This window comes from Thalassophryne amazonica, chromosome 4, assembly GCF_902500255.1.
Source record: "Thalassophryne amazonica chromosome 4, fThaAma1.1, whole genome shotgun sequence".
NCBI lineage: Eukaryota > Metazoa > Chordata > Actinopteri > Batrachoidiformes > Batrachoididae > Thalassophryne > Thalassophryne amazonica.
In genome coordinates, this window is record NC_047106.1 from 112,982,408 (window position 1) to 113,008,312 (window position 25,905).

Consider the following 25,905-nt stretch of genomic DNA (forward strand, 5'->3'; position numbering starts at 1 on the left):
TCTCTAATTTTGCATACAAAGTGTTAGTTCCCATGTGCTTGAAGAGAACAGCTACAGCAAGCTGACATTTGACCAGAATGACTTTGACATTCACTCAAATGGTTGACCTTTGGTTGACTTTGCCAGGACAGTTTTGTAATCCACGTAAGTGTGTGCCACATTTGGTCTAAATTGGGTTGCAGATCTAATTTTTTCATGCTAATTTCAAGGCCAACCTTAACATTGGTTTTGACATGCCAAGTTTGGTCATATAAATAAATAACTAAATAAATAAAACAGCAAATGGACCTGGATGTAGTAGGCCAACAAATTGACAGGCAGACATGACCTCGACCCCAACGATTATACCTCATCTGAGCAATTCCAGAATACACAGACATAAGCGTACCATGTTTGGTGCAAAGTGGACACCATGCTCAAAGGGGTGACAAGCTGCTTTGGCCATAACAGCAATAACAGAGATCAAATAAATAAAACCGGCCAGATTATTTGTCGGAACAATAAATTGACTGGAAATGTCTCAGATGAGATGTTACGTCTTTGTCCCAAACATCTGGGACTGAAAAATAAATGTCATGCATAATCCCATTTTTTTGACAGCCACAGATCATAAGGATTGAAATGTGGTTCTGCAGTGGAAAGACTAAAGTGTGACACTTCCATCAAGAATAAAATCAAGTAGGACTGGTTAGAAGAGAAGGGCCAAAACAGCTTTTTTTTTTTTTTAATTTAATGATCTTGTATATGAAAAACTACCACCTTCAGTAAATAATTACATCATATTGTGTATGGTACAAGCAGCAATATTCTCCATGACTTTGTCATTTGACATGATACAAGTTGTTTCGCGCAAATCTCTCAAAATCTATCGCTGGGATGACTTTACTTCAAGCTGTCTATCTAGCATGCAAAATATGCATCTTATGTCTTCTTCTGTTACATGGATATGACATATTCATGTTGGAAAAAAATCTGATAAACATTTAACAAGCTTGTCGACACTTGTATGTGTCATTTTGCAGTACATGTAAATTGTAAGTAGCCCAGAAATTTTTACATCACCACTGGGCAGAAAATTTTGTGTTATTACATTTCCCATTTATATAAGTGGGAAAGAATAAAACCAAATCAATATTGTTGAGAACTAAAAGTCATATTGGTGACTATTAACGAATGGTAGGTAGAGCATTAGTTATGTCAGATTTTATTTTTATTCATGTGAAGACACTACAGTATCAGTTGTTACAAAAGCGCAACTTACTGAAGTCAAGTATTTGGGTAAGTGTAGAGATAGAACACTAAGTACAAATATGTGGTTTTATGAAATAGTAATAACACTGCATTCTAATCTATGTGACAGACTATGTATTATAGGCCCATCATCTTGCCAATATGGGAAAATATACTTTTTATGACTAAAATGAGCAAGAAAATGAGACTGAGAAATACCTGTATTTTGGCTTACGAATTGCACCAAATTGCATGTAATATTTTAAAATTTTATGGGTGAAGCCCCCTGGATCCCTGCTAAGCACTGCAAACTCATAAACACAGTTTTGAGGTGTTTGTTTTTATTTGTTTATTTTTTTCAAGGGCCACTCATCACTCGGAGTGCTAATGTGATTGCCGGCAGCTGGTGCTTTGCTGCACTTGCAGTCTCAGATTTTAGATTTGATGAGATGGCATACTGCTCCCTTATTAGTAATACAATTTAAGATGTAGGGGACAAGTAGTTCAGTATCGATCAATCAATCAATCAATTTTTTTATATAGCGCCAAATCACAACAAACAGTTGCCCCAAGGCGCTTTATATTGTAAGGCAAGGCCATACAATAATTATGTAAAACCCCAACGGTCAAAACGACCCCCTGTGAGCAAGCACTTGGCTACAGTGGGAAGGAAAAACTCCCTTTTAACAGGAAGAAACCTCCAGCAGAACCAGGCTCAGGGAGGGGCAGTCTTCTGCTGGGACTGGTTGGGGCTGAGGGAGAGAACCAGGAAAAAGACATGCTGTGGAGGGGAGCAGAGATCGATCACTAATGATTAAATGCAGAGTGGTGCATACAGAGCAAAAAGAGAAAGAAACAGTGCATCATGGGAACCCCCCAGCAGTCTACGTCTATAGCAGCATAACTAAGGGATGGTTCAGGGTCACCTGATCCAGCCCTAACTATAAGCTTTAGCAAAAAGGAAAGTTTTAAGCCTAATCTTAAAAGTAGAGAGGGTGTCTGTCTCCCTGATCTGAATTGGGAGCTGGTTCCACAGGAGAGGAGCCTGAAAGCTGAAGGCTCTGCCTCCCATTCTACTCTTACAAACCCTAGGAACTACAAGTAAGCCTGCAGTCTGAGAGCGAAGCGCTCTATTGGGGTGATATGGTACTACGAGGTCCCTAAGATAAGATGGGACCTGATTATTCAAAACCTTATAAGTAAGAAGAAGAATTTTAAATTCTATTCTAGAATTAACAGGAAGCCAATGAAGAGAGGCCAATATGGGTGAGATATGCTCTCTCCTAGTCCCCGTCAGTACTCTAGCTGCAGCATTTTGAATTAACTGAAGGCTTTTTAGGGGACTTTTAGGACAACCTGATAATAATGAATTACAATAGTCCAGCCTAGAGGAAATAAATGCATGAATTAGTTTTTCAGCATCACTCTGAGACAAGACCTTTCTGATTTTAGAGATATTGCGTAAATGCAAAAAAGCAGTCCTACATATTTGTTTAATATGCGCTTTGAATGACATATCCTGATCAAAAATGACTCCAAGATTTCTCACAGTATTACTAGAGGTCAGGGTAATGCCATCCAGAGTAAGGATCTGGTTAGACACCATGTTTCTAAGATTTGTGGGGCCAAGTACAATAACTTCAGTTTTATCTGAGTTTAAAAGCAGGAAATTAGAGGTCATCCATGTCTTTATGTCTGTAAGACAATCCTGCAGTTTAGCTAATTGGTGTGTGTCCTCTGGCTTCATGGATAGATAAAGCTGGGTATCATCTGCGTAACAATGAAAATTTAAGCAATACCGTCTAATAATACTGCCTAAGGGAAGCATGTATAAAGTGAATAAAATTGGTCCTAGCACAGAACCTTGTGGAACTCCATAATTAACTTTAGTCTGTGAAGAAGATTCCCCATTTACATGAACAAATTGTAATCTATTAGACAAATATGATTCAAACAACCGCAGCGCAGTGCCTTTAATACCTATGGCATGCTCTAATCTCTGTAATAAAATTTTATGGTCAACAGTATCAAAAGCAGCACTGAGGTCTAACAGAACAAGCACAGAGATGAGTCCACTGTCCGAGGCCATAAGAAGATCATTTGTAACCTTCACTAATGCTGTTTCTGTACTATGATGAATTCTAAAACCTGACTGAAACTCTTCAAATAGACCATTCCTCTGCAGATGATCAGTTAGCTGTTTTACAACTACCCTTTCAAGAATTTTTGAGAGAAAAGGAAGGTTGGAGATTGGCCTATAATTAGCTAAGATAGCTGGGTCAAGTGATGGCTTTTTAAGTAATGGTTTAATTACTGCCACCTTAAAAGCCTGTGGTACATAGCCAACTAACAAAGATAGATTGATCATATTTAAGATCGAAGCATTAAATAATGGTAGGGCTTCCTTGAGCAGCCTGGTAGGAATGGGGTCTAATAAACATGTTGATGGTTTGGATGAAGTAACTAATGAAAATAACTCAGACAGAACAATCGGAGAGAAAGAGTCTAACCAAATACCGGCATCACTGAAAGCAGCCAAAGATAACGATACGTCTTTGGGATGGTTATGAGTAATTTTTTCTCTAATAGTTAAAATTTTGTTAGCAAAGAAAGTCATGAAGTCATTACTAGTTAAAGTTAATGGAATACTCAGCTCAATAGAGCTCTGACTCTTTGTCAGCCTGGCTACAGTGCTGAAAAGAAACCTGGGGTTGTTCTTATTTTCTTCAATTAGTGATGAGTAGAAAGATGTCCTAGCTTTACGGAGGGCTTTTTTATAGAGCAACAGACTCTTTTTCCAGGCTAAGTGAAGATCTTCTAAATTAGTGAGACGCCATTTCCTCTCCAACTTACGGGTTATCTGCTTTAAGCTACGAGTTTGTGAGTTATACCACGGAGTCAGACACTTCTGATTTAAAGCTCTCTTTTTCAGAGGAGCTACAGCATCCAAAGTTGTCTTCAATGAGGATGTAAAACTACTGACGAGATACTCTATATCCCTTACAGAGTTTAGGTAGCTACTCTGCACTGTGTTGGTATATGGCATTAGAGAACATAAAGAAGGAATCATATCCTTAAACCTAGTTACAGCGCTTTCTGAAAGACTTCTAGTGTAATGAAACTTATTCCCCACTGCTGGGTAGTCCATCAGAGTAAATGTAAATGTTATTAAGAAATGATCAGACAGAAGGGAGTTTTCAGGGAATACTGTTAAGTCTTCTATTTCCATACCATAAGTCAAGATCTGACTTATGGTACTCCAAGATCTGATTGCAAGATCACCTTATAAAGTGCGAATAGGAGAGGTCCTAATATGAACCCCTGTAGTACCCCATATTTCACTGGAACATGATTTGAAGTAATTTTGTTATCCAAGACATAGTGACTAGATACAGTAGTGTTCAGAATAATAGTAGTGCTATGACAGTAAAAAGATTAATCCAGGTTTTGAACATATTTCTTATTGTTACTTGGGAAACAAGGTACCAGTAGATTCAATAGATTCTCACAAATCCAACAAGACCAAGCATTCATGATATGCACACTCTTAAGGCTATGAAATTAGGCTGTTAGTAAAAAAGTAGAAAAGAGGGTGTTCACAATAATAGTAGCATCTGCTGTTGACGCTACAAACTCAAAACTATTATGTTCAAACTGCTTTTTTAGCAATCCTGTGATTATAACCACAGTTTTTCATGATTTCTTCACATCTGCGAGGCATTAATTTTGTTGGTTTGGAACCAAGATTTTGCTTGTTTACTAGTGTGCTTGGGGTCATTGTCTTGTTGAAACACCCATTTCAAGGGCATGTCCTCTTTTGCATAAGGCAACATGACCTCTTCAAGTATTTTGACATATCCAAACTGATCCATGATACCTGGTATGCGATATATAGGCCCAACACCGTAGTAGGAGAAACATGCCCATATCATGATGCTTGCACCACCATGCTTCACTGTCTTCACTATGAACTGTGGCTCGAATTCAGAGTTTGGGGGTTGTCTCACAAACTGTCTGTGGCCCTTGGACCCAAAAAGAACAGTTTTACTGTCATCAGTCCACAAAATATTCCTCCATTTCTTTTAGGCCAGTTGATGTTTTCTTTGGCAAATTGTAACCTCTTCTGCACGTCTTTTATTTAAGAGAGGGACTTTAAGGGGGATTGTTGCAAATAAATTAGCTTCACACAGGCGTCTTCTAACTGTCACAGCACTTACAGGTAACTCCAGACTGTCTTTGGTCATCCTGGAGCTGATCAATGGGCGAGCCTTTGCCATTCTGGTTATTCTTCTATCCATTTTGATGGTTGTTTTCCGTTTTCTTCCACGTGTCTCTGGTTTTTTTTTTTTGTTTTTTTTTTTGTCCATTTTAAAGCATTGGAGATCATTGTAGATGAACAGCCTATAATTTTTTGCACCTGCGTTTAAGTTTTCCCCTCTCCAATCAACTTTTTAATCAAACTACGCTGTTCTTCTGAACAATGTCTTGAACGTCCCATTTTCCTCAGGCTTTCAAAGAGAAAAGCATGTTCAACAGGTGCTGGCTTCATCCTTAAATAGGGGACATCTGATTCACACCTGTTTGTTCCACAAACTTGACAAACTCACTGACTGAATGCCACACTACTATTATTATGAACACCCCCTTTTCTACTTTTTTTTTTTTTTTTTTTACTAATAGCCCAATTTCATAGCCTTAACAGTGTGCATATCATGAATGCTTGGTCTTGTTGGATTTGTGAGAATCTACTGAATCTACTGGTACCTTGGTTCCCATGTAACAATAAGAAATGTACTCAAAACCTGGATTAATCTTTTTAGTCACATAGCACTGCTATTATTCTGAACACTACTGTAAGTAAGATGTCAACCATGCGAGAACATGGCCAGTAATACCAAAAATAGCTCTCAAGCCTGTCCAATTATATATGAACATCGATTGTGTCAAACAAATCACTAAGATCTAACAACTGCAGCATTGTGTTGGCATCTGAATGTATCACCAGCAGAAGTTCATTCACTGCTATTGTAAATGCTGTCTCCATGCCGACTGCAGCAGCTCAAAGATGCCATTTACAGCAAGATAATCCGCATGCTGCTGTTAAACCCATTTTTTGAGAATTTTAGAGCAGAGGGATGGATTCAATATTAGTCTTTAATGTTTCAATGAACCTGAATCTAGGTTTGGTTTCTTAAAGTGCATATCTCACTCCAGCCAATGCTATCTTTTAAATAATTATCGATTGCCAGATTATAAGTAATTTCTTCCAAGCCTTTTACTTGTGTGGTCACTGATGAAATTGAGAAAAGTAAATCTGTTTTGTTTCCAGCTGTGATTTGTCTGTTTACAGTCATTGATACAATAAGCAGGTAACGCCATTAAACGGCTGGGGGACAGGTCCAGTGTCCACGGCACATCGCTCACATTAAGATTACAAAAGCAGTCACTTTATTGCAGTCTTCGTGTTCCCACCTTTAAACACACAGATAAGTCTTCTTTCTCCACAACTCTGACTCCAAGGAGTTTTTGAAGCACATTTCTCACACTGTGCTGACTGTACTTCTCCACTCCACAGAGGCATGTACAAAACACTTCCAATTCTCTCTCCAAAATTCTATCTTTGGGGAAACTGCACAACGAATAAACACCACGACTAGTTATGATGTACCCCCCCAAAACACATGTTTTCGCCATCAAGGTCTACAAAAAACACAGATTTTAAGCTGCAAAAAAAAAAAAAAAATTGTATTTTCCCATTTGTTTCAATAATGGGTCTGAAACATTAAGTCACCAAAGCTGCCTTTTCTCAGAGGCAAACATTTCGGAGCATTTATCAGCAAAATCAAACTGATTTCCTCATGTTTGTGACTTAATTTCTCAGGGCATATGGAACCAAAAATTAAAGCACAATAAGTTTTCTTAATTCATTATTAACATAGTCAGCTCATTTGACGTTTCATTTACCAGAAATATGCACTTTAAGAATAGGTTTGATCACCACAGTGTCAAAGAAGAAGTTTGAATTATGCTTGTTTTTTAATTAAATCAGAGTACTTGGCCCTCTGTAGCTAGTAACGTATACATGTATTCCAGAATAGCATAGCACCATGCAAAGTGGAAGACTTGGAGAAACACCATTTTCGGCATTGACTCTTAAACTTATGCTTGCATGTACATACTTGTTGAACCAAGGTGTTTGCATTTTAGGGCAGCATGATTTCATATTAGGTGGACTAATCGACTCTATTAGAGCCATGACCACTGAATTTAAGATATCCATTAGGCTATCTGCTGATTGATCATGCCCAGAAAGTGCGCTAGAATATCGGGGAGTCTGACGCCAACTTCAGTTATGGTCAAGGAGCTAATGTGATGCCATGATGATGTACAGGTATCAAGTCTGAGTGAACAGGATAATGATACTGTAAATTTAATGAGTGATCTGAAAATACAATATCTGAGACTGTAATACCGCAAACAAGGGTGAAATCAACAGTGTTACCATTATTGTGGGTTGGTTCCTGAATGTACTGAAGAAATCCCACTATTTTTCCATAAATGCTTTGCTAAAGGGATGAGAAGGATTATTCTCTGCCACTAACCGAATTTTGTGAAATGTAGTACAAATCCTCGTTATAGATTGGTAATACGTATATTATCAGATTGTTCAAGTTGGTCCCATTTTACCAAAGTTATGGCCCTTGATTAACACATCTGGACTATTTCAGTTTCATGAGTGGATGCCTTCATTCTGAAATCAACTGCTCACATTTTTTTGGAGAAAGGTCTGAAACTTGGTACAAATCCTTGTTATAGTTTGGTTATATGCATATTATCATATCGTTCAAATTGGGGTCATTTTACCAGAGTCATGTCCCTTGATTAACAAATCTAGTCACCGTCAGTTTCATCAGCGGGTGCCAGCATTCTGAAATCAATTCCTTTCACATTCTTAGTATGAATTTTGGGGAACTTGGTACAATTTATTGTTATAGGTTGGTAATACGCTTAATGTAATGCTGTACAACATTGACACGTTATGGCCCTTGATTAACAAACCTAGACACTGCCAGTTTCATGACTTGGTGTCTGCATTCAGAAATCAACTATCGCATACCTTGAAGTGTTACCAAAGCAGTATTTGCCAGCGGGGCATTGTGCTCTTTATTTAATTTAACCTCTATTTCACCAGGTTAGTCCTGTTAAGATCAAGATCTCTTTTGCAAGACAGACTTGGACAATTATTAAGTTTCCATTTCACCTAACCTGCATGTCTTTAAATGCTGGAGGAAACCGGAGCACTGGGAGGAAACCCACACAAACACGGGGAGAACATGCAAACTCCACTCAGAAAGGCCACAGTTTGGAATCAATCCCATGACCTTCCTTCTGTGAGGCAGCAGTGCTAACCACTAAGCCAGTGTGCTGCCTACATAGATACTGTTTATGTAGACATTGAAGTCACCAGTAATCAAGATATTATCAGCACAAGTCTCCAGATCAGAAATAAACGTACAAAATTAATCTAATAGTGGAGCAGACATGCGCAATATTCGAGGTGAATCGTGACTTCGACGATAAAAGCATGAAATTCGGCACACAGTTAGAGCATACCAACCAGATCATTTTTGGCCATAGGGGCATTGCAGAGGTGGCCATTTTCCAAGATGGCTGCCACGGGTTGTTGTTTTATCAGTTGCTCAGGCTCTTGATTTCGGTGGGTAATCCATCATATTTAAGGATGAGGAATGCAGTAGTACTATTTACAACATGCTTGCACCTACATAACAACATATGGCTAGCATTCAGGTCATTAAATAACTGTTAAACCATTAAAATATGTAATATTGGTAATATTATACATATTATTGAACTGTGACAAATGAGAGTCCAACACAGTACCCTACTTCTCACTTTCATTAATTGTTGTTTGCAAGAATGATCCAGTAGAACGAGCTCTAAAAATAGTCTGACCTGCAGCAGCTTTTGGTCATCCACTATTCTCTGCAGTAAGACTTGTTGGCACAGATTTGATTGCTGCAGGAAATGTATGAGCAATTTTTTTTCTCAATACTCAACAATGAACATGTGAAAGTTTTTAATTAAATGCATTTATACGAGCACTATGTTTATTAATCCTCATTATTATGTTATGTGTCGGACGCAGCTCGGAGAACCGACCAGCGTTTGAAGGACCCGGTATGAACTGGCTGCATCTTTGCCCTTGTTTCTGACAGTCTCGTAGCACAGGTGTGGCCAGGAGTTCCTACACCTGTGCCGTCAGCCTTTATCCAAACATGTGTAATTAGTCATAAAACAAAACACAAACAACCAAAACACCCTCCCCCCCTCCCCAGGGGACCGTCCCATCAAACCCCAGGGAAGGGGAGAAAGGAAAAACAACCCAAACCCAAGCCTACAAACAAAAATGCCAAAATCCACGGCACACCCGGCTGGAGTCAGAGGAGAAGAGAGGGCATAACAAAAAACAAAAAGAGAAAAAAAAACTCAAGTACCACCCCATCACCCCCCAGGGGACCGTTCCATCTAACCCTGGGGAAGTAAAACAAAAAAAAATAAAAGGAAAAACAAACAGACCAACACACAGTTGTTTGGGTCCCCTTTTTTTTTTTTTTTTTTGTCTTGTTTTGTTCGTTTTCAGACAGGCTGCAGGGTCACAACCCCAGACAAATAGTGGAAAACAAAAAATAAAATCCCACACAAAAACCAACTCAAACAACACCCACACAAAATGAACTAACACAAAACAAATCAGTGAGTTATACCGTCAAGCTCAACCAAATGGAACACACCTGTTCCTACTCAAGAGCTTGACGGTAACGTGATTCAGTCACCACAAGGGGGAGCCAGAGTGCAAAAAATGAAAAAACCCCTTTGGCGACAGAAAAAACAAACGAGCTGCTCTTATGTGCGCAGCTGTGTGCAACACACAACCAAAATGTGCTCAACTAAATAACGCCGGAGCTGATACAACAGACGCAGTAGTTACCTTTGTCCGGAGAAACGGGGCTACGACTGTAACACAGGAAGCCCAGCGACCCGTGCTAACAGAGCTCCGCCGTGCGCGTGAACCCATTACAAACGCACTCTTGCAGCTCCCGTTTAACCCTCTTATCCGGTCGGAGTGTGACGCGAAGCCGTCGCCAGTCACACTCCACCACGACCCACGGATAAGGCACAACACAGGAACACGGCTGCAAGAGAGCACAAATCAGTATCCAGTAATGGGTTCTCAAACACGCACCTTCCGGGCGGAGAGCCCCGCAACTGATCCGGATAACCACTGAACGTCTGCTGCCGCCTTCCCGGCGCGTTACCGTCTCTGCTACCGCTGGGTCCATGATGTTTGGCCAGACACTACTGTTATGTGTCGGACGCAGCTCGGAGAACCGACCAGCGTTTGAAGGACCCGGTATGAAATAAGCAGAGCACGGTACAAAGGCTAACTGAATTTAATACATAACAGTGATAATATAATAACAAAAAGGTGCGGCCTGGCGTGGTGCGCTCCCAGCAGTGCTAACGGTCCGGAGCCAGAAGCTGTTTCGGACCCAAGGACCCCGCCGACACCCCCCAGGTGGCCGCAACAACCGAGTCTGTGAAAGAAGGAACCATTATGTGAGTCCACACTCTACACACAGAACACTTAAAGGTGTACAAACAGCAAACACTTCCTGGCTTGATTACTGATCAGCTTCCCAACCTGCAGGCATGGAACATCCAGTTCACAAAACTCCACTGCAGTGGAAGCTGATACATGACTAACAAACAGCTCAATACAATAAGGTGTGAGGGACACCACATTTACTGACTGTATAACTGTTAGTCACAAAATCTAACGTACCTCAGGAAGTGTGCTGACGAGCGTGAAACCTCACCCCCTCCTCTTTCACAGACTGTGCATCAAACCTGGACGTTCTCAGCATCCGCTGCTGATGAGATGGCTCCCGAGACAACGATCTCACCTGTCTGGTCACAAGGTCGAGTCTCTGGCAAATACACACTGTGCACTCCAGTCTTAAATGCCAACATGTTCCAATCCATCCAGATGCACCACAGCTGTGAGTCCTGACGAGTCGCAGGTGATCAGGGTGAGGTCCTGACAGCCTCAGCAACACAGCCACTCAGTCCCAAATGCACGCCACCTGGGAGGAAAACCAAAAGACAGAAACAAACCGGCAGCCAGGCCCCCCCAGCCATATAACATATTAAGCAAGCTAGCTAGCTAATATATTTGGCTAATATCAGCAATCTAGCTGAGTAGCAAGCATTTATGAAGGGGTTCTGAGTACATACACAACATATTTCAAATTGATTTTAAAATGTTAATTCATTGGCCAAAACATCAGTATTTAGTTGGTTTGGGTCTGATGCCGATCTCAGTTTTTGGAACTACTAATCTGTATGTACATTTGTATGCTTTCAGGTGACCTTGACTGGCCTCTTGCAGCTAAAGGTGCCCTGACACTTGCACGCACTTTGTTATGATGATCCCACCCGCTGTGTTCCCCGCTGGATGCTGTGCTTTAGTGCGCTGGATGCTGCTTATATAAAATAATTATTTTGTGGCGGATTAATCATTTTCTGTCAGAGCTGGGTGTTGAAAATACCTCTAATTGATTCCGGAATCACAGAGGACTGTTGCAGCTGGACCTTTTTTTCTCTCTCACTCTTGTCTGCTCCATGAGGTGGAGAACATATTGGAACCATCTAAAAGGTATTTGTAAATTTATATTTTAATGGCTTGGTAAAACAGTTGCATGTTCTTTCCTTCTTGTGAGTAGCTGTAAAATGATGTTTATGATAGATGTAACATCTCGTTGTAATCGTTCAGATGAGCTGCGCTCTGATGCGGTGCACTGAAGCAAACACTCACACGCAGAGTTTTCTAATTGTTTGCGCAATGTTCACGTGAAGTTCACATTATTAATGCGTGATGGAGATTCTGAACATTTCAAAATTTTCTTTGTGTACTTGTAGGAAGTCGCGCATATTTTCCAACGGTTTACGAGTTTGAGACGAGTTTACTCTCCTGCACAGCAGAGTGCATGCAAGTGCGCGGATCAGAGTCGTGCAAGTGTCAGGGGGCCTTAACTGTTAATTGTACTCTTCCATGTGAGTGTGCTGGCAGCTGACATACCTTCCTGGTGGTTTCAGCTGATGCTGGATTGGTGGTGCTAGAGCTAGTACATACTGCTCTGTAAGTAGCATAGTGAATTGTGAGACAATGGCCAAACTATTCAAGTTAGTGGACCCTACTGAGCGTGGAATGTCAGATACACAGTGTCTGACCACAGACTGGAATAAATGTGTTCTGTGTCAAGAAGGCAAAGATGAGATACTGAAATGTCCAGCTAATTCAACACATGGCAGAGATGGAGAAGGATACAAGACCATAGCTGAAATTCTTCTATCACCAAAATCTGCAAGAAAGGGATCCAGTGGAAAGTGCAAATGTTTCAAGGCAGAGCTTAAGTGCACTGTGTTTTTTCCACTGTGGTGGCTTGTGTTTTCAGAATTATTGTTGCATTTAGCTATAACTGTGACCTCTTTTTTGTTGTCACTGTGCCACTGAAGTTGCGTTTTCAGAGCAAGTGTTGCATTTCAGCATTCATTGTAACTATGTGACCTCTTTTTTTGTTGTCATTACAAACAAACAAACCAAAAATCCATTAGATTTCATTGATTTAGATGAAAGCTTTTAAAGATACACTAATCCTAATTCAAACATTGAATCTAATGGTGGCGCTAGAGGGAAGGTCCTGGGATCACCAAAATCAATAGACTTCATCCTCAGAGGGCCATGAATGATAGATAATTTGAGAAGAATTGGGTGAAAGCTCTTGAAGTTAACGCGCTAATGTGAAAACTGCAGTGGCGAACATGGTGGTGAAGATCCCTCCCTGACTCATTGTTTGGGGATATAAATAGTACCACTACATTGCTCATCCTTAAAAATATAGGATTAGCCACCATGATCAAGACCTGTGGTAGTCGAGAGCTCATCAGCTCAGCTCATCTTCAAGTGCTTATCCAAGATTGGGTCGCGGGGGCAACAGCTCTAGCAGGGGACCCCAGACTTCCCTCTTCCATGCCATATTGACCACCTCTGACTGGGGGATCCCAAGGCGTTCCCAGGCCAGTTTGGTGATATAATCTGTCCCACTAGTCCTGGGTCTTTCCCGGGGTCTCCTCCCAGGTGTACGTGCCTGGAACACCTCCCGAGGAAGGCGCCCAGGAGGCATCCTTACCAGATGCCCGAACTGCCTCAGCTGGCTCGCTCCTTTCAGTGCGAAGGAGCAGCAGCTCTACTCCGAGCTCCCCACAGATGAACAAACTTCTCATCCTATCTCTAAGGGAGACACCAGCCACCCTCTTAAGGAAACCCATTTCAGCCGCTTGTACCCCCGATCTAGTTCTTGTGGTCATGACCCAACCCTCATGACCATAGGTGAGAGTAGGAACTAAGATTGACCAGTAGATCGAGAGCTGAGCTCCCTTTTCACCACAGCAGTACAGTAGAGCGAATGCAACACTGCCCCTGCTGTGCTGATTCTCTGGCCAATCTCACGCCAGTCTCATGCTTCATTGTCCCCTCACATGTGAACAAGACCCCGAGGTACTTGAACTCCTTCACTTGGGGCAAGACCATATTCCCTACCTGTAGTAGGCAATCCATCGGTTTCCTGCTAAAGCCATGGCCTCAGATTTAGAGGTGCTGATCCTCATCCCAGCCGCTTCACACTCTTCTGTGAACCGATCCAGTAAGTGTTGAAGGTCACCGGGCGAAGAAGTCAACAGGACTGCATCTTCTGCAAAAGCAGTGATGAGTGCGGCATGAAGGCTCACTGCGTATTTGATTTGGTGTATGAGTGCGGCATGAAGGCTCACTGCGTATTTGATTTGGTGTCTTTCTCCTTTTTTTCTTTTTGGCTGATATCTTCAGCTCTCGTCTACTTACCTTTTTGCTGTACCTTTCATTTTGATTTTTCAATGCTCTATAAAATCTGGGTTTGGAAAAATTCCATCAGCTTGTGGTGTCCATCGCTGAAGGAATTGGCAAATGCAAATCAGCATGGGATGGACTCGTACTACATCATGTCTGAATGGGATTGTGCTGCATTGAATATGTAAAGTCTGCATTGGATCTGGAACGTGAGACTTTGCTTACAGGTTGTTTGAACATCTTGTGGAGAGGTTGAAGATGCATCAGGGTTGGGGTGAGAACTGGTCTAATGTCCTATTTTAATGACTGATCTGGCATCACGTCAGTCACTAATTTACATATGTATCACCATTTGGATATCTGATCCTCACCTCCTGGTTGTCTTTTCAACCATGTCATTTTAAACATCAGACTGTAATGTTGCTTAGCTGTAATTCTCACTGCCTTTGTGCCTTTTTGGTGTATCTTGTTAGTATGCACATAGCAGATGGGCACTCCTCTGAGTTTGGTTTGTTTGAGATTTCTTCCTGTAATTTTTCTTTACCGGTGTCACCAGTGTGCTTTCTCATGGGGTGGCTCTGGTCTTAACCTGCTTATGTCATACATTGAAATAGCCTGTATTGTCATTTGGCACTGTTTATAAATTACTTTGATTTGCATTGTTTTCTAACACTACGTCTGAATTTCTCACACGAAAGTGTGGGTAATGTAAGGGTTCTTTTCTTGGTCTACCTCTGTTCTCCATTGATGTACCACCTGTTTCAGATTTTACATAGGTGTAGGTGATTGACTTTTACTGTACATGCAGGCACCAAATGTCTCTCATATTGCAAAGTTGTATGCCTAGCTGAAGTGTTGGACATCTTATAATTTTGTACTTTTGAACTCTGAGAAGACTGATATGATTAGTAGCTCAGTTAGACAGAGACATCTTTGTGATCGTCACTGGTTGGCTGTGATTGAGCATCGTGAAAGAGTTAAAAATCTTGTGATATTTAGTCTCTCATTATGTTTTGACCTGCATATTTAAATATTGGCAAAATCTTACCTTTTTCATTTGTGTAGAATTGCAATGATAAGACCCATCCTATCTAAGGCTGTTTTATGCCTTTATGTCTTCCAGAGTCAACTTAACATTAAAGCATACATGATGTTTTCACATCAGTTAGAATATAGTTCTGAGAGTTTCAAATAGGACAAGAGCAATCAGAGATTTCTGACGTAAGGATCACCTCCAAAATTCAATGGAGTCTTATTGCCCGAATATCTATCTGTGGTGCAAATTAGGTGAGAATCTGTGAAGTAGGTTTGATGTAAATCCTTCAAAGCCTATATAAAGTGAAATCTTGATCCATAATCTGGATCCGGATCCGAATCACCTCAAAACGTAATGGCATCTTCCATGGCGTATTATGTATCTGTGGTGCAAATTTGGTGAGAATTTGTGAAGTAGTTTTGACGTAATACTTCTAACAGACAGACAGACAGACAAATAAATAAATAAATGCTGATGATTTATTATGTCCTTGACAGACGTAAAGAGGAGATTTGGTCATGCCACACCTGAATTAGCCTCCCTGCAAAACTTTGTAACATCTATTCTTACTCAGGGAACCCCATAAAGCAACTCCCCCAAGGCTGTAGGGTATTAGCTGCTCCGCACAGAATTTATCAAGAACGTGTTTTCTGTGTTGGAGGATTGAGTGAGTAACTTCACACACGCTGAAAACAAATTTGAGTGAGCAACTTCCCACCCCATAAAACCAGTCACCCGAAATCAAGGTTAGGAAGTCTGACACCAGCAGTAATCTCTCTGAAAATACATTCGCTGTTAATCCAGAAAGGAGATGCAGTCGTAGATAAAGTTGACTGTTTATCTTTGTCCCTTCTTCCAGAGATCCACCTTTCGTATTTAGAGTAGAGCATAAACCCAAAGTGTAATGCAGCTCGTGTAATTTCACCCATGATTGATCTCTCGGTGTCATATAAAACCTGAGCTGTTGAATACGGGAAGCTGGGTAATGCTGTCACTGTGTGTCCTGTTTTGCAAGGCAGCTGATATGGCGATAGCTGGAAGGACGAACGGGACGTCATTGCACATTACGAGGAGTGTGTGCAAAGGCATATTTGTGCGTGCCAGCATGCACATAGGCGTATCTCTGTTGTCTTTATGACCCTTTGAATTCAAGGAACTGCAATAGATTAGAATGCCTCACAAAATTTCTGAATGGAAAAATTCTCAGTAGCATTCTGTACTGCTTTGTCTTAATGGATGATTTTTTAAGTGCAAAGTTTTTCTTTCATAGTGCCATCATGCATATAACTTTATATGTACACCTAGAAGATAGCATGTCAACAGGTGGAGAGATAGAGAAGGTTTCGGAAGAACTAGAGCATCCATATTAGAATAGCCCATATTAAAATGCATTTTCCTAGGTCCACTGTTGTCATGTCAGTTAAACATAGTGGCATAAAGAAATAGTTGATCTCTACGGACCATCCTACACAGTCCAGTATATATAGGAACCGTGGATTATTTGCAAAGTTTACATATTTTTATGACAAGTCACATCAATTCTGCAGGTCACATTTGGCATCGCCTACTGCTGCAGAAGTATGACATAAAACCTTGAATAGTAAGTAAGTACCAGTGGCTGCTCACTTGTTTTTCACTTTCTGTTGCCACAACATATCCAAGGTGGATCTGCATGTTGATTTGGCACAAATTTTATGCCAGATGTCCTCCCTGACGCAACTCCATATTACATGAAGAATGGGCAGGGTGGGCTTTGAACCGGGAACCTTTCGCATGCGAAACAGGCGCACTTAAGAAAGGTTGACCTGGACCTGTATTCACCAAGATTCTGAGTCCTCTCAAAGAGCTCCCAACTTAGCCTCAAGATTCTTCGCAAGGAATCTTAGCCTAAGAGTGATCCAGGAGGTTTCTGAGAGCAACTCTGAGCGAGGAGTGGTTGACCCTGTTGCTAGTTATGATGCAGTCTTCTAAAAGCTGTGATTGGTTGTCACAAAAAGGGAAAGAGGAAAAAAAACAAAAAACAAATGCGCTCCTTGTTATGAATATACAGTAAAATCAACCAATCATATAACCTGAACTGTATTAAGAAATGTGTGATTTAGAAAATAATTTTATGTCGTGATGATGAAACTCGGCAGAATTAAGTGAATTGTTACTCAGCTTCAAAACGTTTGAACATACCTCATTCACATGATGATTATTATATTGATCAGCTTATTATGTTTACTTTCCATGCTGGAAATTTTACTGCTTAATGTATTTGATATTAAAGGTGGACGCAGACTCAGCTGTCAGCAATTCCTGTGATTGCTGGCATCCTAATAAAAACAGGTTTGATTTGGCTGAATGACCAAAACAACAGACAAAATGGATTTTAAAAAAAGAGCTAGAAAGCCCAACTGGACAGAAGCGCAGTGGCTGCTTTTGGCACAGCTCGTGGAAGAAAATAAAAGCATTTTAAGAGGGAAATTGGGTCCCAGGATCATGGCACAAGAGAAGAGGCAGACTTGTGAATGCATTGCCCAGCAAATCAATGCATTGCTTGTGTGCACAAGCGATGACTGTGAGAAGTGCTGGTACATGCTGCAATCCAAAGCGAGAGCGGAGATTACAGTACGCAAGCGAAGTCTTTCTCAAACAGGTGAATGTTATAGGCTGCTATGGCTGCTGACATCCCTTACTTTGATATTAATAATTGTATGAATGCTATAGAATTCACGCGCATTTTACATTTTTCCTGTAGCCAGGTATCGCAGTGTTGTGATGATCTTCATCTCGGGTCATTACATTAACACTCTGGCTGGGTAAAGTCAGCTCATTCCTAATGACGTCAACCACAAACATTATTCCTGCACCATCAAGCTGGTAGCATGTTATTGAATCACTGCCATGACAGCATGGTAGTTAGCACTGCCTCACAGCAAGAAGGTCATAGGTTCAGTTCCCACCTGTGGAGTTTCCATGTTCTCCCCGTGTTTGCGTGGGTTTCTTCCGGGTGCTCCACTTTCCTCCCATTTTTAGAGACATGCAGGTTGGGTAAATTGGAAACTTCATAACTGTCCAGGTCTCCCTTGCAAAAGAGGTCTCAATCTCTTAACAATTTGTCACCTTAGGAGCTCTCTTAAGGCCTAAGATGTTTTGTGAATAACTTTTATCTTACCAAGGGAAAATTCTAAGAATTTGAGAGCTAATTTTAGCCTGAGGATGCTTCGTGGGTAAAGGTCCAGGTCTTGAAGATCTTGAATATAAAATGCAATTTTTTTTATGTATTTCCAAGAAAACAATCCCCACTGTCTATACACTACCCAAACCACACCAAAAACCATGCCACCTTCAAAGGCATTTAGTTTGTGCTCAGTTTAGAGACCCTGATCTTGTGCATGAATGTAGCCCACTCGTTAAATATTGAACATTGGCTGATGAAGCGTTCAACATCAACATTTTTCAATATTTGTTTTTCTTTATAAATAAAATGTGAAATTATAGTTAAGATAAAACAACAAAACATTCATTTAGATCATATAAATCTTACTTAAAAATAGTTGACTGCTGAGCCATTGGAAAAACAAAATGTATAGGCTTCATCACTTGTTTTTTTTTTTCTTGCAGCACTAATGGAGCTACCTCTTCACTTTGTACTGTAAGAAAAAAAACCTGTGCTCTACAGCTTTTATAAAAGGTGTAGCTTGATGTTTTGTGATAAAATCAAAATATATGGCCCCTTCACACATAGGGCAAAGTTTGGACGGTGTTTGGCCAAAAATGGTGAAACAGCGTGAAACATTGTCGACAGACAGGCATGCACGAACCCAGTGCAAGAGTTCATGCATGCACCGGTGTCTTTCAGGCAGGAACACACAGTGCCAGCTGTGGCACATTGTGCCACTTATGTGGAGGAAATATAAAAAACAGGCGGTACGCGTGGGACCACATCGCGTCGCTTCCTCTGAAAATGACCCATGGTCACAGACATACAGTCATGAAATGACATGAATGAGAAGCAGTTTGCTCGTCTCATTCATGTCCACATCTGCTGGCGCATCTCCAATCGGCCTCGCACACGTCTTGTGGACGACGCGCCACAGGACACCGCGTCATGTGGAACAGAGCTCACATGGGTGATGTGACAGTGAGATCACCTGCTGCGTGTTCTGATCTGATGGTCCATTTCAACCTGTGAGCAGCCTGTCCATGTGTGCACCGTGTGCGCGTTCGCTCAGGGCAGCACATCGCTACAGTGATATATGTTTTTATTTATGTCCACTTGATAACAGCAAACAGACACACGCGTGTCACAGTGGGCAGTTGTTTGTCCATGTCCGTCCAAACACAGTACGTGATGTCCAGCTGGGATGTCCAGATCCACAGATTTCCACAGCCGCTTCAGTGGGAGGACACACCTCATGTCATCTCAGCCACACTCGTGTGAGACTTAGACAAATTTCTCTGCGAGTATGAAAGTGATTGCCTACAGTCTGTTATTGTGCCAAGAGTATGACTGGCCACATATTTTCTAAGTGCCATGCGAGCGGTGTTAGATGTTCGTGTGTGTCACCTGGAATTTGGCCGGCACCTGCCGCAAGAGGGTGCAATGGGTTTGCACAGAGCACACTTTATCTTTCAGGCGCTTGTGTGCGCAAGTAGTTGTAGCAACAGGTGTACAAGGCATTGGAGGCAGGGACGACATTACACGGTTTGCACACAATTCCTGCGTCATGCGTACTAAGTGTGCACTTCCTCCAAACTCCGCACTATGTGTGAAGGGGCCCTAAGAAACATCGTTCTCTGTTGCCATCTTCCTCTGTACATGCAGCGCAGGTCTGCCTTTATTGTTATGATTTAAACACTTCAGTTCCAGTGTTGAGCAGAACACTGACATTTAGATGCAACATTAAACTGCAGCAATCCTGAAGAGACACGGTGCAGAGTAGTTAAGTTGAAATAGGTGTTAAAAGTGCATATGTGAGGCTGTCTGCTCACTCACTATCAGGGCTGCACTGCAGCATTGGGACTGCTTTTGAAGGAATTCCTGCATCAGTGCAGCATGGCGTGGAAGTGCACTGCTGAGGTGTTCTGGACTTCCATGTTGCTTTGATAGCTGCCTTCAGGTTGTCTGGATTGTTGGTTCTCTTATGTCTCTTATGTTCCTCTTAACAATACCCTTAAAGAAGGGTATTCATCCTGCCATGTGTTTGAGCATAGATCTGTCAAGGCCACCAGAGTTACATTTTTCATACAAACTACGAACCTAAAAGCCAAAACATTTGTGTTTAATAACTGTGTTTAAGAAGACAACAGCACTAATTACATTACATGTCATGTGAATTGTCAAAAAAAGAAGTAAATAATACAAGTGCTATAGAATTAATCCATCAGACGCAAAAGACAAACATGTAACAAAAATAATAGTTTACATTTACACTCTGTCTCATGGTGTTAAATTGTCTGATCAGCTCTCTGACGCTTAGATTACGGTGCATCCGGAAAGTATTCCCAGCCCTTCACTTTTTTCACTCATTCTATTCTACTCACAGCATCCCATAATGACAACAAAAAAAATTTTTTTTTTATTTTTTGCAAATTTATAAAAAATCAAAAAACCTCCAGAGAAATCACATGTACATAAGTATTCATTTTCAGGGCTCGAAATAGTACATGCATGTGCTAGTTTGTGCACGTATTATTCGAGTGGTGCACATAATTTTATACTCCACTAGCACTGATGCAAGTAACTTTATCCAAGTGTATCAACTATCAAGCACCAGTAGAATGAACCAATAAAGGAACAAATAAGGGGAAAAAAAAAACAATTTCTCAGTGTTTGTCTTCGTCTTCCTGCGTTTTGACTCTCACACACAGAGTGAGTTGCTGTGACGATTCGTTCGGCTCATGCACGTGAAAAAAACTGTCTGGCTGCAGGCTGTTCTCCCTCAAATTGCTCTCATCACTGTGTTAAACAGGACATAATCCTGCTCACAGACTGATTACCAGAGACAGGACATGTCCACATGAAGTATAACTCCAGACATCTCCACATTTACTCACGGACGGTTCGTTTCACGCACACGCGCGCCGTCACTGGAGGAAAGATAACTACAACAGAACTCAGAGCGCAGACCTGCAGCTCAGCACAAGAACAAATATAAACAAGAGGAGAAATCAGAGTGCACAGTCTCGCTGCAGCCAAACTGTGCACTCTGATTTCTCTGTGCTGAGAACCTGCAGGCTGCGTTCTCACCTCCTCTCTGCCCCCCTGCTGCGCGCACCTGATGCAGAAATTCCTGCGTTGTCATGACGCCACAGGAAGAAGCAACTCGAAGTGAGCCCGGTGTGAAAGTGACTAAAGTGACTTTTGGGTGTGCAAGTAACTTTTTTTTTTTTTTTTTTTTTTTTTTTTTGTGGTGCAAGTAATTTTTTTGTTAGTAGCACCAGTGCAAGTAGGTTAAAAATGTATTTCGACCCCTGATTTTGTTGATACACCTTTGGCAGCAATTACAGCCTGACGTCTTCTTGAATACGATGGTACTAGCCTGGCACACCTATTTTTGAGCAGTTTTGCTCATTCCTCTTTGCAGCACCTCTCAAACTCCATCAGGTTGGATGGTGAGTATCGGAGCACATTTTCAGATCTCTCCAGAGATGTTCAGTCTGATTCAGGTCTGGGCTCTGGCTGGGCCACTCAAGGACGTTCAGAGAGTTGTCCTCAAGCCACTCCTTTGATATCTTGGCTGTGTGTTTGGGGTCATTGTCCTGCTCAAAGATGAACTGTCGCCCCTGTCTGAGGGTCAACAGCACGCTGGAGCAGGTTTTCATATCCAGGTTGTCTCTGTACATTGCTTGCATTCATCTTTCCCTTAATCCTGACTAGTCTCCCAGTTCCTGCCATTGAAAAACATCCCACAGCATGATGCTGCCACCACCATGCTTCACTTTAGGTATTGTGCCAGGTTTCCTCCAAACATGACACCTGGCATTCAGGCCAAAGACTTCATCTTGTCTGATCAGGACCAGAGAATTTTGTTTCTCATGGTCTGAGAGTCCATCAGGTGCCTTTTGGCAAACTCCAGGAGCACTGCTGTGTGCCTGTTACTGAGGAGTGGCTTCAGTCTGGCCACTCTACTGTACAAGCCTGATTGGTGGATTGCTGCAATGATGGTTGTCCTTCTGGAAGGTTCTCCTCATTCCACAGAGGAATGCTGGAGCTCTGACAGAGGGACCATCAGGTTCTTGGTCACCTCCCGGACTAAAGCCCTTCTCCCCCAATCGCTCAGTTTAGACGGGTGGCCAGCTCTAGGAAGAGTCCTGGTGGATCTGAACTTCTTCCATTTACAGATGATGGAGGCCACTGTGCTCATTGGGACCTTTAAAGCAGCAGAAATCTTTTTGTACCCTTTCCCAGATTTGTGCCTCGAGATAATCCTGTCTTTGGAGGTCTACAGACAATTCCTTTGACTTCATGCTTGGTTTGTGCTCTGACATACACTGTCAACTGTGGAACCTTATATTTAGACGGGTGTGTGCCTTTCCAAATCATGTTCACTGAATTTATGTCCATTCAATTAAATTTACCCCAGGTGGACTCCAGTTAAGCTGTAGAAACATGTCAAGGATGATGAGTGGAAAAGGGATGCACTTGAGTTCAATTTTTAGCTTCATGACAAAAGCTGTGAATACTTAAGTACATGTGATTTCTTGGTTTATTATTGAAGTGCTGTGAATACTTTCCAGATGCACTGTAAAGCTACTGTGTATACATTTTTTGAACACAGCTACAAACTCTGTATCATCCAGTATCACTTTGTTTTTAACGTTATGACTAATATATAACAAATGACATAAATATCACAAAATATTGAAATATTAAGTGTGCATCATATTTAAATTAAATTGGCTCAAGTTGTAGCTCTTACAACAATTAACAACATTGCAAGGGTTGATTATTTTTTACTGTATTTTGCTTTACTTTAACAAATTTCCAGCCAATTCTGAATGTGCAGATAGAATAACTAGATCCAACAAATGTTTAATTTCCAAAGACCTGCGCGCCTACAGTATTGTGGATTTACAAGAAAAAACAAACAAACAAACAAAACTGTCTAGTTGTTTCTGACAGGAAGCCTTGCAGATTTAAAATAATGGGGAAAAACACCACAAACCTTCAATAATTCAACAAGTGAATTTTTTTGGTCAAACATTCAACAATAACTTTGTTATTTGGGATGTGTGAAACACTGTACTGACTGAAATGGTTATCAGAAATAATCAAGTGTTTTGTTTTTTTTTTTAGTCAGAAAATAAAAATGGTATGTGAATGGCTAAATATGACAAACTAAAAAGGATATTTCACCCATGACTAAGACTAAATAAAAAAACAGGTGATAAAATTAACACTAAGCTGTAGGCCATAATTATTCAAATTCAAATGAATTAAACATTTTAGTTTCTGTATGTACTGAAACTAGAATATGGAAAATTTTCATTATCTGAAATATCTGACAAAAAACAAACATTATTTTTCAATTTTTTTAGATGCATCTGTAGATGCATGAAGTGTATGCTTCATCCTTACAAAGAATGAACTGAGGTGCATGTTAATTATTATGTAGATGATTGCTTGACATAGAGGGAGTATGTATAGACCAAAGTGGCAATGTATGGATGACTGTTTTCTTAGAGGATATGTGTGTGTCTGTGTTTCCACAGTCGCTACGGTACCCCAGATGAGCTGAAGCAGCTGATTGATGTAGCTCATTCAATGGGCATCTTGGTACTGCTGGATGTTGTCCATAGCCACGCCTCCAAGAACACAGAGGATGGCCTCAACAAATTTGATGGCTCTGACTCATGTTATTTCCACTCTCCTCCCAGAGGGGAACACACCCTGTGGGACAGCCGCCTCTTCAACTATTCCAGGTACCGCCTGTCTGGTTTCTGTGTCTCATCTTCATATTTGAATAGATACATCACCATGATCAGTTAATCCTGTAGGGAGCCCTGAGGCAAAAAAAAAAAAAAGCAGGGTGGAATCTGTAGCTCCCTTTTGTTTCAGATCCTGTCTTATAGTGCCAATGGGAAAATGTACATGATGATACCTTTATTGCAGTTAGCCCAAATGCCAAAGAACTCACTCATGACTTTACACTGGGCACCAACTGTACATCATTTGATTGAACAAGGAGATGGAAGAACTGTCTCAAGGCAAAAACCATTTCCTGCAGCTGAAGTCTAGGAACTGTGTTTGGCCCTTTAACTCTCTGTGTATGACCTGTAGTTTTTATTTTCAAACAATTTCCTCCAATTACCAGACAGTTAACCTGGTACCATATGTGCGAAGCATCTCAAAATCCTCTGAAAGAAGTCATAACTTAGCCTAAAATTTCCTGGCAAGGAATCTTGGCCTAAGAGTGAGCCAGCAAGTGTCTGAGAGCGAGTCTGAGCAAGAAGGAGACTGAAACTCCTATCTTAGTGAGGAGCGGGGTTGACCCTGTTGCTAGGTATGACGTGGTCCTGTAAGAGCTGTGATTGGTTGTCACGGAAAGGGAAGGGGAAATAAAAATAAATAAATGCACTCTGCGCTCCTGCATATGAAGAACAGTAAAATCAGCTGATCATATAACTGCATTAAGAAATGAGTAATCATGAAAATAATTAATGTCATAATGATGATACTCAGCAAAATTAATTTGGAGCGATCCCCGGGCCAGTCGCTAAACCTGTAAATCTTGTGCTGCAGTGCATTATGGGAGTTCTGGGTTTTGTGGTTTTAAATGTTGCCATTGTGGTTCATGTTAGTTTAAAAATGTTGTTAGGTTTCTGATTTATTGTGTTTTTGTAGTTCAACTGGTTTAATGAGTTAAGTGTCACCATGTTGTCACCATAAGTGAAAAGTGTATCGTGTTTGATGCCGTCCCTGTGTTTTATCTAAAAAAAATAAGACTGCCTCCTTGTGGCAGAGTGCCAGAAAGACAAAAGCTCTCGCTTGTCTTTCATTATTCCACACAGTTCACAACAAAATGAATTGTTACACAGCTTGAAGATGTTTGAACATATCTATTCACATGCCAAGAATTAATAATTGTATCCAATTAATAATTGTAAAGACATTAAAATTGCATGCATGGCACAAGAAAGTGAAAACACTTATTTCCATTGTTGTCCATTTAAAAATCAAATGACAAAATAGAAGTAATAATAAAATAAATATCAATAATACTGATAAGAAAAATAATAATATTAATGTGTGATATGATAACAACAAACTAAACAATTTATAAGTACATTCGGACAGAAAATTAACATAAAATAATTACGTAGCTCAAGCTGGTAGTGTGTTACTGACTCACTGTCGTCCTACATATGGAGATCTCTGCTTCCTCTCTTCTTTTCCACCATCTTGTCTACTTAAGCCACTCTTAGACTTCTTAAAAGGTCTCCTCCCTCCTCTTACCAGTTTGGCACCTTAGGATCTCTAAGGCCTAAGGTGCTTTGGGTTTCATCTTACCAAGGCAAAATTCTAAGAAATGTTTAACAATTCGAGAAATTCTTGTCAGGCGGGCGGCTGCCAGCCCCCTGAAGTGGCTGGACCTGCAATGCAGACTCCCATATCAGGTTTACGTGTAAAAGCAGTTGTCATCTTTATTTCAGGCTGAGATACGGTACACAGGTGATCAGT

General features: G+C 40.9%; 1 protein-coding gene across 1 annotated transcript in view; it reads left to right on the plus strand.

Annotated features, from left to right (window-relative positions):
- The window catches only part of gbe1b (glucan (1,4-alpha-), branching enzyme 1b), a 555,782-nt gene that overhangs the window by 108,496 nt on the left and 421,381 nt on the right, over positions 1-25,905 (plus strand). Inside the window, exon 7 of the mRNA XM_034168442.1 lies at positions 23,937-24,146. Within this exon, the coding sequence (XP_034024333.1) occupies positions 23,937-24,146 (210 nt within the window). The remainder of the gene's footprint in view (positions 1-23,936; positions 24,147-25,905) is intronic.